The 15,292-nt window shown below is 36.8% G+C and overlaps 1 protein-coding gene across 5 annotated transcripts in view; it reads left to right on the top strand.

Moving 5' to 3' along the window:
• GRIA4 (glutamate ionotropic receptor AMPA type subunit 4) overlaps positions 1-15,292 on the top strand; it is a 258,437-nt gene that overhangs the window by 198,820 nt on the left and 44,325 nt on the right. For all 5 annotated transcript variants that reach the window (XM_076328209.1, XM_076328210.1, XM_076328211.1 and 2 more), the window contains exons 10-12: positions 1,358-1,564; positions 8,376-8,746; positions 10,089-10,287. In XM_076328209.1, coding sequence (XP_076184324.1) covers positions 1,358-1,564; positions 8,376-8,746; positions 10,089-10,287 — 777 coding nt within the window. The remainder of the gene's footprint in view (positions 1-1,357; positions 1,565-8,375; positions 8,747-10,088; positions 10,288-15,292) is intronic.

The following is a 15,292-nucleotide window of genomic DNA, read 5'->3' as shown; positions in this document are numbered from 1 at the left end:
CTGTCAAGTTCTTCTCTTGGGTGGATCCATACCCTGCTAATAGGAGCTACATATTTGTATCCGAAAGGAAAAATTTACCTGCCACACTGAAAAAATTTGTAATTGGTTTATTCAGTCCCCCTATTGCTTATGTAATGCCACGTATCCTCCATTGTTAAACACCTAATAGAGGTTACAAGATTGTTGTTGCTTACAGCTGATGTTGATGTAGTTTCAATGAAGCAGACATTTGCAGACTACACATTTACCTTTATTTTATTTTGGTACTAATTATGTATGTAGGAAAGATGTGAATAGGGCAGAGTACTACCAAGGTTAGTGTCAAAAAAACCAACAGTCGCTGGGGCCAGCACAGAGAAAACTTAAGTTGCCAGCATTTTGTGATGTAAATTCAAACAAAGGGTGACATTAGTGACAAGTATTTTATCCGGAACTGGCTAGGAATATGAATTATGTGAAGTAATTTAAAATACCACCAGAAAGTATAGTTTTACATAATGATTGCTAAAGTCTGATCTACGTAGAGCAAAAAAGAAAAATGTGACCTTGTTTTCCCAGTGTGACCTTGATTTCCCAATCACATAATGTTCACTATTGTGATAATATGGTTTACACAGGGAATGTAAGATCCACTTTTTGAGACAGGTTTTACTTCTTTTCAATGGCATTCACCAACCAAAAATATTTTGGTACTTCTTTTTCATGCAGCATTTGAAGTCAGTGTCAGCTTAATACCATTCTTGTCCATGCATTTTGCTTAGATTCATCCTAAAAGACCTTGCAGAATCTGCACTGTTTATTCAAAGGGGAAGATAAGTGTTTCCTCCGGAGCATATTTCTATGTTCTCACTAAAATGCATGTAGCCTCTTAGTAACTATGCATTCTAAACCCCAAGAAAGCAAATCATTCAGGCTGTGCATCTGCAATTACAGACAGTAAACACACTATGTTAGAGGATATGGTTACTTACTGAAGTCAAAAGTGTAAATTATACCTTGCATTATCCCACAGTCATTTGTATTGTATAGGTTTAACCTCTACTCACGCTTTAAATTTAGCATATACTGCACTAAGGTCTTTCACTTAAAACAAAGTAAAATTTATATGCATTCTTGGATCGTTTTTGTGTTTATAATTTGCAAGGTTGATAAATCTTGTGAAATGTATAAGCCAAATTACAGTGTAAATAGTATACCTTTCCAGAAGGATTTCTGTTCATAAATTTTAATTTAAATGTGTTAATACTATCCATGAACTTTTGATAAAATGTGTGTTGTTCAGTCAGCAGATGACATGTTACTTTTCAGAGTATATTCTGTATACTTCTCCTTTACAGTTCTACTTCTTTCATTATAGGAAGCCCCATATGTTATGTTCAAGAAAAACCATGATACGTTTGAAGGGAATGACAAGTTTGAAGGATACTGTGTAGATCTGGCGTCAGAAATTGCAAAACATATTGGTATCAAGTACAAAATTGCCATTGTTCCTGATGGAAAATATGGAGCAAGGGATCCAGAGACAAAAATCTGGAATGGGATGGTGGGAGAACTTGTTTATGGGGTAAGCATACCAATTTTTGAAGCAGGATTTAATTTATCATAGTATTAGTCATAATATAGGAAGCGTATGTGCATTTTATTTAACCTTGGGGTCACAGAAAAGAAACAGAATTCTGTTTCAGATCTCTGTGCTTTCATTTATTTTCAAGAGAAAATCAAATAGTTTCATGCAAATTCTACTATTTATTCAACTAGTACCTTGTAACATTAGAACATCCATAGTTTGCACATCCCTTAAAAATTCATTAGTGTTAGAACTAATGTTAGAGAGCATCTATTCCTCATACATTGTAAAACTTAGTTGGGAAGAATATCACTCATTTATTCATTGTCATGGAATGGGGGACAGATCATTTAAAAAAGATAGGACTCTTGGTCTAGTTTGAGAAATGGAGAATCCACCATCATATATTAAGCATATATAACAAACCACTACAGACAAGTACACAATTAGGCAATTCAGAATTAAGACAGACTTTTAAGAGGAACATCAATTATAAAAATTAAGAGCAAACCTGGTAGGTTCAGCGACTAAGAGCATTATGTTACACAGTGATCTGGAGAAGGATTCCTCAGAATACCATAACAGTTAACAATTCTGTTGACACATAAAGTTATAATATTTAATGAAAATAGTTCCAACAAACCCGAAGAAATATTTGCAGTATCTAGTGTTATCAAAAGTAGCAAAACTCAGAGCTGTGCTTGCTGATGACTGCAGTTGCTAATATATGCACTGAGAACCGATCAGAATTCTCGGAGAAACTTTTCATTTCAGTGATGGAATAAAAAAAAAATCCTAAAACTATTTGGGTGAGAACATTTCCACCAATGAACTCATAACATGCCTCAACCTGCCTATAAAAACCTACTGCATATGGGTTGATCCATCCACAGTTGCATTTTCCACAATTCCAATGGCGGTTAAGGTCACGTGTGGCAAAAGCCTAGTGGCTTTTCTTGCAGCTCTATTTCTGTTCACTTCTGTTAGCTAAGTACAGCTGATGAATTTTGTCAAAGTCTTCTCCACTAGCATCAGTTCAAGGGACTCCTCAACATGAAATAGACTGTGTGCTGTAGGAGTGTGGGAAATGGTGCCCCAGAGTTTTGTTGATTTCCCCTCCACATGGGAATGGGAAGGTTATACCAGCCTCACAAAACCCTGTATGTTCTTGGAGGTTCTTGGAGGAACCAAGCTCACTCGTGTCTTTAAAGAGTGGAAAAGCTGAATGATCACCAAGTATGTATATCCACTTTAGTGGCTTGGAAGCAGCTCAACTCTCAGGATTTTAAAAGACAAGGTTATTTCAGGCTTATCAAAATGGAGGCAACTCCTTGTCTGGCTTTTAATAGCAATAGCCATCACATGGATGTCAATGGCTATGCACTGTTTTACACCAGTAGGTTTTTTAAAACATCTGAGAAATTTTACATACTGTGAGAAAATTCCCTTGCCCAGATAGAGTTTTAATAGCAGAGTTTCAGTGGACTATCATCTAGTTGAAAATTGTAGAGGAAACTTGAAAGTACACTTAAGTTTTCAGTTTGGTGGGTTTTTTTCCTTTTATTTATCTTGAAAAATTTACCTCATCAAACACAAACTGCCCTGGTGCTAGACTGAAATACAAAGTGTCATTAGGAAGCTCACACAGAGGTTCGTGCCAGTACTGGAATGTGACCTGCTGCTGTTAACATAGCTGAAAGCAGCAAAACTCACAGGCATAAGGAACCTGTTGCAAATCACCCACATGAAGAGGACATCCCAAAATACATGGCCAACACTTCATTTTTTGTAATGGAAAAGAATGAAGTGAAGGCTCTTTAAAGGCTTGATGGCCGAGTTTAAAAGCTCCTGCACAACTATCCTTTTAGGAAGGCTACAGTCTGTGATTCTGGAATTGAGCTCTGGGAATGAGCCACGGCAAAGTTCTTGGAGCTGCTTTTTTATTGAAAGAATTAACAGAAGTCCGCTGTTGCCCAGTATATTTGCTGTACTGTCCAAAGGCTCCCTTAGGCTATATCTACCCCAGTATATCAGTGGTACCAGGGAATGTCCCTGGGCACTGGAACTTGCTTGCCTAACTGTTAAATTGTAACAATGGTCCCTGCTATATTTTTGGCCCATAATTACTCTCCAAAACAATTTCGGAGCCCAGCTGGACACTAGCATGGGGGAGAGACCATTCCCTATAAGCAGCTTGAATGCAGCCATCCTGGTTTAGAGGTTAAATAACTTTCACGGTAGCGACACAGACTGTCCTATGCCAGCTGGCCTTAAGGCCAAGAGCTACTCCAAGCACATTTAATGTACTTCTACAGGTGTAGTTTTAAAGGAAATTGTTCTTCCTGTTAACTTACAAAAGTCTGCTGCTTAAGATTTCCATAGGGAATCCATGAAGAGCATCCTCCCTGCAACTTCCTTGAGTCCTTGCCAGATGATTTACAGAACATCAGGTTCCCTGGCCTATTCTATATAGAGAAAGCAGAAAAATCAGTCAGCCAGAGACTTTCCTGCAAAGCTGTGCTATAAGAGGATGTTCATCTTCTCTGGTAGATCCCCAAATCATAAACACAAGTACTCTGAGTAGTTGGCTATGTTTCAAGCAAGGCTTTTTGTATGCAGCCAGGATTGGGACAGAATTAGCAAGTTAACGAGGCGATCTATCTGGGAAACATTTTACAGCTTCTAATTCCCAACCACATTAAAGGATTAACACACAGTTTTGTGCCAGCCAGTGAGATTCATCCTTTTCTGTGCCACACGAAAGGCTCCCCTCCTCTCCTGCTCTTTACATGATACCCCAATGCCACTTAGCCCTATCCGTGTTACTGAGAATGGACACGTGCCAATTTTATCCCCTGTTCCCTTGAGACCCATATGCACCATTGGTCCTTCTGGGAGCTGGACACCTTCAGATACTGCACAGAGCAGCTTGGTTGTCACCTAAACTCTGTAGTTGATTCTTCCGTCATGTCCCAGGGGAAACAGTGTATAAAGTGCTGTGTTGTACAGTTTTGCTATGGCTGTACAGAAGGTCATGGGGGTGGGGGTGGGGGTGGTGTTTATTTTCCTGTTTTGTTTTTAACACTACTAAAAACTACCAGTATATCTTGGGTCATTTGTCCCTGATCTATCCAAATGCCTGCAGTAGTCCATGTGGGGCTCTATAGCCCTTGATATCAACCTCACAGAAGAAATGCTGGCTGGGTATGACATACCATTAAGCACATGTACAGGTGTTTCCAAATGCACTAACAGTCACCCCCCATTGAATATTCATTCTCCTGACACAGAATGCTATTCTTTCACTGCTTAATACAAAAGGTCACAACTCATTTCTGTTTAAAATTTGAGAAGCCGTGAACTTCTGAAGTTGAAATCACTTCGTGCATGATTTTTCTCAGATAGCTTTACCACCTTCATACAGTTTGTACCAAGCATAGATTTTATTCACAAGGTTTTAATAATACATTCTGGAAAAGTAAGTGTCTCTTACCGTCAGATTTAATTTTGTCCCATTGTATATATCGGAAGGATCCAGAATCCATCTGTACTTGGTAGCAGTGCCGCCTTGATTGAAATGCTGTTACAGATGCAAGTTGCTTCAAGTGTGAAGTATCATTAGCCTTTGTCAAAACAGATTTCACTGGCAACAAAATAATGAATTGTTTGCACCATTGTTATATTGTTAATCATTTAAATCCATAATTATATGGTGTACATTAACTGGGCAAAGCACAAATGCTGATGATTATAAAGCACAGCTATTGTCATTATTTAACTTTCAGTAACGAAGAGTTTATATAGGCCTTAATGTGGCACACAGTAGTCTTACAAAAATAATAAATAATATGACCAGATTGGGGAGGCTGCACTTTTTCCAATTATTTGGCATCTAATTGTGACCTATCTGTGTACTGTCCCTTTACATTCATTGGCATGAAATGCGTTTATCTACATTATGAATCATCTGACATTAGATCACTATTGTAATGAAATGGGATAAGTTCCTATTTCTCCTCTTTAGCTCCTTAAAGTAGTGTAGGCAGCTAGTTCTGATGTAGTTTGAGTTCTGCATGTACTCTGTGAGCATTTAAATTTGGTTAGATTAATGTTATCCAGTGTTTCACATACAATATGCAGTGTGCTAATTAGGTCTTTAAAATCTCCACAATTCACACTACAGTGGTGCTGTCACTTTTCCACCTCACATCGTAAAAACTAACAACCCTCAAGGATCCTTGTTTTAATCCCAGTAGCAATCTGCAGACACAAAAAATGAAGTGTTAGCCAACACTTTTGAAGACCAATGACCAGCTCTATCATTTACACCACGTTAAGGAAGATGCCACTATGTGACAAATGCAGAGAAGATTAGCCATAACAGATCAGTTTCCCTGAGTCTTTCAGTTAATTCATTTCAAGGACTCCACATCAGGCGTTCACAGTAGCTGAAATTTAGGAGTATAAAAGACATTGACTCTTAGGATGGAAACCATCCTTCTAGAAAAAAGGAATGCATGAGTGAGATGAAATACAAAAATATGCAGCAATGTCAGTAGCCCAAACCATCCTACAATCCTTAGACCACAGAAACCAAATTTACTTTACAATTTTCAGGATATTTAAAAATATATTTTAGACATGTTATTTTTCTTCATATAGTACCTATCTTCATAAAATATCTATTTCAGTTAGACTTATGTAATCACAAGACTTCAAGAAGCCAAATTTTTTAAAATGCCTCGTATTACTAAATTTACATTAAAATTCAGAGAATTAGCACTATTATCATAATGTTTACCCAAGATATTAGCACCAGAGATAATGTCTGATACACTTGCAAAATTATTATTTTAATTGTGTTGCTTAAGCTATAATATCTTTACATGAAATTATGATGATAAGTGTTTGCATCACAATTATTTCAGAATGACAGATATAATCTGATGATTAATATATAGAAATTTTAATACAAATTTGCATTTTTGGGCCATTGCACTGAAATGAGTCAGTTCTTTTGAATTCTTCAAAATTATACAGTTACCAAAATAGGTTTAAATTTTAACTACATGAAATTAGTTTTAAATTAAATTCCAAAAAATATATATAGATGAGTATAACTTAGTGTATAAAATAACAAAAACATTATTTTAAATGCATTTATCTGTTTCAAAGTTGTGAGATGACAAAAAAGCCTACATTTCAATGTCTTTTTTTATCACACAAGCTATTTATATAACACTTGGATTAAACTATTTAAGCACATCCTTAATTTTCAGTATGTTTTAATCTCATTGAAATTGATGGGATTTAAATATATCCTTGTATATTTTACTGAGTGTGAATGTCCTTAAGAACATCCTAAAAGGCAAACATGCTTAAATGCTTTGCTAAACTATGGGCTATGTACGATATCTGAAGATGCTACCCCATAAGATGAATTTAGGCCAACTAAGTATTTAGAAAATAAAACTACGACAGTTCTATTATGGAGATTTATGAATAGCTCTTAATTGTGCCTGTGAAGATGACTGGGCCTGAGGTGGGGTAAATACAGGCATATTATCTCATATATTGAGGCCTGAAGCAGAGTAATGCCACTGCAGAAGGCAGGTTGTGAGTCTACCTTATTTGCAGCCAACACCAAGTGCTCTCAAAACAGGCTGCTCAGTTACTCTCCTTAGCGCATAAGCTGTATAGAAGTCCAGGCTGGTCACAGAGCACAGGCTCTGCTCTGTGAATCCACCTACATGCAGCACCACGATGATGAACAGGAGAAAGGTTTCAGCAGCTTCTGCATCTGTTCCCCTCCCACCGGTGCATCTTTTGTCCCAGTTCCTCTTACAATTCCCATCTTAAGTACTGCTGTAATGACAGCTTTGGCATACAACGCAAGGCAAGCAAGGCAAGGCAAAGCAAGGCAAGGCAAGGAGCAAACCTTAATGTGATGTTGAGTCCCTAATGACAGAAATGACCCATTAGCACAGCTACAATGCCTTATAGTTCATGCAGACATCATTGTTAGCAGTCGTGATCACCATCATCATCAATAATGATTCATTCAAGACTGGCATCTTCTTTCTAAAAACATATTAGAGAAACGTATTAGAAATTGTTCCTGTCTCCTTCCCCCTCTAATGGGAATGGATTCAGCACACTTTTTGTCCTCTTATTGCATGATTTTGCACAGCTGTTTTCTGTATACTTGCCTTTTTGCACTGTTTAAAATCTGATTCATTCCTATTGAACTGTCTTTCCCCCCAAGACAACTGCGTGCAGTTCTGTGGCATCATGGCAAGAGTTAATCACCTTTGCTGCTTCATGCTATTTGGAACTTCCTTGAGTCTATGAGTTGGCTTCCCTCGAAGAATGATTGTACCTTATGAAAATATGATAATAAATGACTGTTTCTGGGATCTTATTAAAAAATCTCTATACGTTCAGTGACAATAGGGTCATTCTCATTTTTCATTCTTCCTTGAATTCCTTTACTTTAAATCTAAATTAATACCTAAAATGATCTACCTACACTGCTGCCCACCTCTATAAGATTTAAGAGTCTTCTCCTTAGCAGGAAAATTAAGTATTTCTATAATTCTGTAAAATAAAACCCAGCAACATGTATGTTTTACTAAAAGCATGTTGAGTAAATATAGACTGTGATAGAAAGAAACAGAAAGATGGTATAAAGAACATTTAAGCCACAGTGTCCTGATGTTAATGACATACCTTTGGAATTAGCTGCTTAGCTGAGTGTATAAGCCAACTCCAATTAATCTATACATCTATATTTCTTTTTTCTTTATAGAAAGCAGAGATTGCTGTTGCGCCTCTGACCATCACTTTGGTACGAGAAGAGGTCATTGATTTTTCTAAGCCTTTTATGAGTTTGGGGATATCCATTATGATCAAAAAGCCCCAGAAATCTAAACCAGGAGTGTTTTCCTTCTTGGACCCTTTGGCGTATGAGATCTGGATGTGCATAGTCTTTGCCTACATTGGTGTCAGTGTGGTCCTGTTCCTAGTTAGCAGGTTTAGCCCATATGAGTGGCACACAGAAGAACCAGAGGATGGGAAAGAAGGACCCAGTGACCAGCCTCCCAATGAGTTTGGCATATTCAACAGCCTCTGGTTTTCCCTGGGTGCCTTTATGCAACAAGGATGTGATATTTCCCCAAGGTTTGTGTCAAATCTTTTTACATTTGCATTTTATCTTCAACACTGAAGCATGAAATCTTCCTTCGCTTATTTTCCTGGCAGTGTTTTGAAGTTCATTCTTTCGGAAGCCTTTTCATTTTTTTCTTTTTAAATAGCTATGATAAGGGCAACAGAGAATCTGCTTTGAATTTCAGTCATTACTATTATTTTACATATGTCAATGTGCATAAACCACAAACAGCTCTCAGAAACAGCAGGTACACACAGGGCAATTCCACTGAGTTGACTTCGGAGAAACTGTGTTGTTGCTAAATTAGTTCCATTGTATTACAATTATGAAATGCACACTATTGTGCTGAATATTTTCCTTGCATGAATGAATGTCCCATTTCTGTTCCCTATGAAGTTCTACAGCACTGCTTCCAGAATATCGCTGTCTATGAGAGAGAGAATATTTGGCCATCTGTTTCTGAGAAGCCACGCTGTATGGATAAGCTATGCCTTACAGAGCGGGTGCCTCAGATGTAATATATGATCCCAGTCCTGAATTTCTCAACCTCTTAAGATGTTCTGGAACTTTACTGTGCAGTAACTACAACTTCTTCATTAAACATTATGACCCAATCTTTCAAACCTGAATGCTTCATTTTAGCCATTAACAGTGAGACTTTGAGAGTGTTCAGCATTGGCCTAACTCTGCTGTTATTGAAGTTAGCAATAAAACTGCTACTGATTAAGACTGGATGTACATTACTCCTCAACAGCCTTCTCATCAAATTACAGGTATTAAAATGGAAAATATAATTTTTTACTTAACATAAATATCTCTGTTACCACAAAATGCTTGCTTCCTAAATAAGAAAAATGTGAAAGTTCAAATGACTGCAGTAGCTTGTAGAATGTTTGATAAGTCTGGGTGACAGGAACATTTTAATCCTAGAGCCAACATAATCCATGTGCAAAGCCTTTTGTGTCTTTTTTTTTTTTAAGAGGAAACAGAGAAAGCTACTGATTTGCAGTTACCATGCTTTACTTTTGTCTCCAAAAAGAGATTACCTATCCAGTACTTTTGACAAAATTTTTGCTGTTAGGCATTTCCTGAAATAATAACACTGGGATTCCCATTCAAGAGAATTCAAACTTCTGTATGTGCGTGATACATATTAATACAGTGGACTCTGTACTGTAGGCATTAAGATTCAAGAGAAAAAGCATTTATTAGTATTTAAAATGCAAATTATCTCCCTCCCATTGACTGTTACTTAATGATACCTGTTCAGCAATAATGGTGCCTTCTCTCTTTCTCTCTCTCTCTTCATGGCTTAAGAGACAGGAAAATGTGCATTATCTTATTCATGTTTAGATCCCTCTCAGGTCGCATTGTTGGAGGTGTCTGGTGGTTCTTCACGCTCATCATTATTTCATCCTACACTGCTAACCTCGCTGCTTTCTTGACTGTTGAGCGAATGGTCTCGCCCATAGAAAGTGCAGAAGATCTTGCCAAACAAACCGAAATTGCTTATGGGACACTGGACTCAGGGTCAACCAAAGAGTTCTTCAGAGTAAGTTGGCATGTCCATTAGAGCAGCTCTCCCTACCGACTGCTCTTATATGATGCTTGGAAGGGTGAAATAATGTTACTTTGCAATTATATGTAATACAGTTTGTAACTCCTGCAATACTTTAGCTACATTTTTACCCCCACAACACCATTTGTTGGAGTTTTCAGGTTTTTTAATTTGTGGAAAGCTTATTGATCGTGTCACATTGGGAAAAAGAGGTGCCCCGAGGGATACTGAAGCTGGTGATAATTAAAGCAGCATTGCACTATTGCTTCATCTGAAGCTACAGTACTGAAATGATGTGCAGCATTGAAAGCCTATGATGATAACATGGAGTCTTGTAGGTTTTGTTTCTACTTACGGATTTGGCTGTGTGCATTTTGCTTTAGGGTCTTGGGTAGTGGGCAGGAAATGCGTTTTTTAATTTGCTGACTTTCAGATGAATAATAAAGAGAAAATATATCTCAGGGAGATGTCGTTGGAGCATTAGGAAACAGCCTAAATAGCCATTCATGTCTGTGCTGTCTGTATTGATTACTTCATTTTCATTTGCTTTCCTGTGTTAGTGTGGTTGGTGTGTAATCCTCATTTGCCAGCTAGAAAACGGGGAGCCTGGACATCACAAGGAGTACATAATAAACAGTCCCTCCTGCTTTATTTCATGTCTCTAGCAGATGAAAGTTAAGCCTAGCTGACTGAACGTGTGTGAGTTTAGCGTTTGACCATGTCTCTGAATAAATGCTGTGAGCCAGTAATCCTTCCTTGGAAATTACACAGCATTATTTATCTGAAAGGTGCAGTTTAAGGCATTTTTAGAAGAAAGGAAGATGGAGTGATAATTTCTTCTTATTGTCTAATTGAAAGGGGACTGTTCTGTGGTAGGTACTCCCACACACCTTGACTGTTTTCAGTTTGGCCAAACTGAACTCAGTGAATCATTAACAAAATTATGGATGGGATTTGTGAACTATAGACAGTAGCAATTCAAGAGCAGCTGCTGAGTGTCCCCCAAAAGGTCTGTAGTGAAATAACCTTTTTATTGCAAGAGATATCCCCATAGAAGAACTTGCAAATATTCTCTATTAACTGTAAAAAGATGATGCCTTATAAGATATTAATGGCACTTATCCAGCACACAGTGGTTAAGCCTTCACATAATGAAGCTGTCCAAGGAGTTTAGTCTAAGCTAGTTTTCTAGACGACTTCTGGAGACGCTGGAAAAAGAAAAGCGCCCCTGTGCATCCTGTATGGGACAAGTGTGTTACTTTGAAATAAATCACCCTTTAAAGTATCTTCCTTTTCGCATCAACTCTAGAGGGATCCCACTAAAATAGCTAGGGTGCTTGGTATGTCATTTTTTAATGGATACAGTTCAGTGACAGGTTTCTAACTGCACCTGTCTTCTTCCATAGCCAGGGTGTTGGTATACACCTAAATGTGACACTACGGATGCTCTCTGGGAGCCTTATTTTTTACCCCAAGTGGTAGAAACTCACCTTGTGGTCCCTAGAAGCCCTGATTTCACATCAGATGTCTACAAAAATGGTGGCATTAAGATATGGGAGGCTTGTCTGAGAACTGAAATATTTTGATCCTGAGATGGCCAGATTTCCTACTTTCTTGAAAAGAGTATAATCCCTCAGTACTCATTATTTATATTCATCTATGTTTAACCCATAGATTCTTCTTTAGCTCAATTTGTGGAAAGTTAGATATTTAATTCTGGGAATTCCAATTTCAGTCCATCACAACTGGAGGTGGTAACCACAATATATGCATACGAATAATTCTTTCAACTAGAATGAAGCTGTGATGATAGTTAAAAAAATTATGCTGAGGACCAGGCAGGTTTATTTAACTTTGGAGTTATTAACTTGTTGCATTTTCAAGAGTATCCAGTGCTTGCAATTTTTTTAGGTGATGATGCAAAAATTAATTCCCAAGGAAATAGTGAAGAACGAAGGAATGGAGTTGTTTTCTTAAGAGTTTCAAAACACTTTTACAAGCTAATGTTTTGAAGTAATGAGGTCAGGTCTTTTGACATAAAAACAGTTTTGGTCAGAAAAATTTCATGATTCTTTCAAATCATCCTGTAAACACAGATACTTTTCTGTTTGAACCAATATTTCATGCAAGATCTCTCCTTAAAGAGAAGATTCTTTCTCCGTCTATAATGACAGCCATTCTTTCACTTTAATCTTAAAGGGTTACGAGAAAAAAGAAGGAAAATCAATGTTCTCTATAGTTTTTTCCTTTATTTCAAAATACAAAGGGAAACATTAAAAGTAACTACAAATACTAAATAAAGTTGCATATGCAAAATTTGAAGCTTTATCGAGATTTAGACTGTGTTGATCACTTTTTTAAAAATGGTGTAATAGAGGGCCTGTTATCAAATGATTTCTAATCTCTGCAACAGTATAGTGATTGTTAATGGTATTGTATGCGCTATTTCTAAAATATTTTTCATAAAACAGGGACAAAGACAAAATATCATTGACAGACAATATTTGCACAAACACTGTTTGCATAATACATAAATTAAGACATAGCCTGAAACAATAGTAGGAGAAGACTTGTTTCCCAAGTCTAACATTTTGTGTGGTTGGAAGCAAACATCATCAGGTTTGGGATTAAAGTAATGTGTAACTTTTCTGTCAGTGATTACTATCTGGCTGAAGATGAGCCTTCAGGATATTTTCTCATCATTTGATCATTTCTGATCAAAATGGTAGAAACTCTGAACCGCTATTCAGTCTGCTTTGATTCCAGATTGAAAACAGAAAAGGGGAAAGTCATTTTAAAGCCAACATAAAGAAAAAGAAGACTTTGATACTATTAGCTATTTACTTATTTCCTATTTTGAACACAGTGAGAGCTGCATTTTCCGAGCAGTTTGCTCAAGAGAAAAAGATCTTAGTTTTAGCAATCCTACTCAGAAAAGCCCTCAATGAAATTTATCCTAGCCTGGCTGACTGCAGGGGAAAGCTGCAATGTTTCCTTGTATGATCATAAGGAATATCTGTTGCTTCACTCTTCATTTTTCACTCTGGGTTGACTTGTAGAAATTGAATGCTAACAAATGAAAGCTTGGGAAAAGAAAATGTTCTTACAGAGCAGATGCCTTGTTAGACTTGCCATTTTTTTTTGTCTCTTGATGGGCAAAGGAAACTAGATCCTAAAAAAATAGTTTTAAATGCAACCTTTTTCAACTGATATAGAGCATTGTTTCCTCTTACTAATAGAGCTATTTGGTGTGTTGCGTGTTTTTAGTTTTGAAGGAAAGTGACCTATTAGATGTTTGCTTTATAAAGAATCTGATGATATGGATGTTAAGACGGAAAAAATGATTGGAAGTGAAGGCAGTCAAAGGCGAGTAAATATTCCTGAAATGATGCCTGATTCATTAGTGCTTCCTTCCTTTTTTTTTTTCTTTCTGTAAATTTAAACCCATGAAATTACATCAGCGAAAAGCAAAATGAATACATGGGTGGCTTAGCTTACGCTCTGCTCTCAGCCACTATTATGTAAATGAAGAGCTGTGACTACAGTGGAAAGAGAGGGTGACAAGGCAGGATGTGATTATGGACATGCACAGCTGTTGTTAATTTAAATTTTATTATATTTGACAGAAAGATAAAATGATGCATACAGACAAGCTAAAAAAGCAAGGATAATTTATCATGTTCTGTTATATGGTACTTTTATTGAACATTTCTGGTTAAATGCCACTTACTTTCAAGTTAGACCAATCATTCAGTAATTGGTAAAAAGAAGTGCTTCAGGGAAATTACTCTTACCTATACAAAGGCTCAGTTGCAGGCTTTTTAAAGCCATTGTCAATTTAAATAATACCTAGATCATAGGATTTGATATTTGTTTAAATATTCTAAGGCCCTTTGCTTTGGGGCTTTATAATAATGAATATTTTCCTGGAGTGCTCAGCACAGTGTAGGAATGGACTCATAGACCAAATCTTGCTTAGCTAGAAACTCCTGTTTCAAATAAAAGCTGATTTGAGCATTGGATTAAAAAGTCCTTTTTGCAGCATGCATAAGAGAAGACAAGTGCCATCTGTTATTAAATGAAAACACTGTATAGTGTTCAGCTGACGCACTGCTGGTTTGCATGTATGTACCCCTGTTGCTGGAGGAAGAAAAGGAGTTGTTGAATGAATCCAACGACCATGAGAAGCTTCTTAGCCCAACAGCATTTCCTTCCTTCCGTCCTTCCAATGATAATTTTCATTTGTTTTTATTTCTTATTAAGTTCTATTTTTGTTTAAGTCTTTATTTGTGGTTACACCATGCATTCCCAGACAGGAAAATTTCCAACTAATGCACTCTAAGCCATGAATTCTCACACATTCTTTGAGCAAGCACATTTCTTACTCAATTACTTGCAGGATCAGTGTCTTTAAAATCAATCCACTGATACTGCGGTTCTAAAAACATACCTAATACTTCTTTAAGACAAATGCTTAGGGCATTTTGTTTCCTTTAATAGCACGGTTGGTCAAATTTGTTGTTTACATCTTTTATTGTGAATCATGTCTTGAAATGTTGTGCAGCCTTTCTGAATGTAAATTGAATGAATTCTGGACTCTGAATGTTGAAAGCAGAAATCTTACTTAAGCTATTGTGGTTTTGATGATGTAAGAAGTGGATGTTAGATCTGAAAAATGCTTCAAGATTCAGCTCAGTATTTATGGGGAGATTATCCACAGGTGTATTGTGGATATCTATTTCATATATAATTTCCTAAAACACACTTTACAACACTTTGACTGTGTGAACTGCTTTTATCTAACAGTAAATTCAGGTCTTAGCTTTGCAGTTATTTTATTGTGACTGCTAGAGGCTAACTGGGCCTAAAAATACCTGATTTTATTGTATTGATATTGTTTTTTCTTGTTTCTTTCAAAATAACAATGGAATTCAAAGAAAATCCTTATCCAAGTATGATTTTCCCAACCCCAGTTGTTTGAAATATTAAGTATGATTGA

This window comes from Aptenodytes patagonicus, chromosome 1 (genome assembly GCF_965638725.1).
Source record: "Aptenodytes patagonicus chromosome 1, bAptPat1.pri.cur, whole genome shotgun sequence".
NCBI classification, from domain to species: domain Eukaryota; kingdom Metazoa; phylum Chordata; class Aves; order Sphenisciformes; family Spheniscidae; genus Aptenodytes; species Aptenodytes patagonicus.
This window is presented reverse-complemented; position numbering and strand designations above follow the sequence as displayed.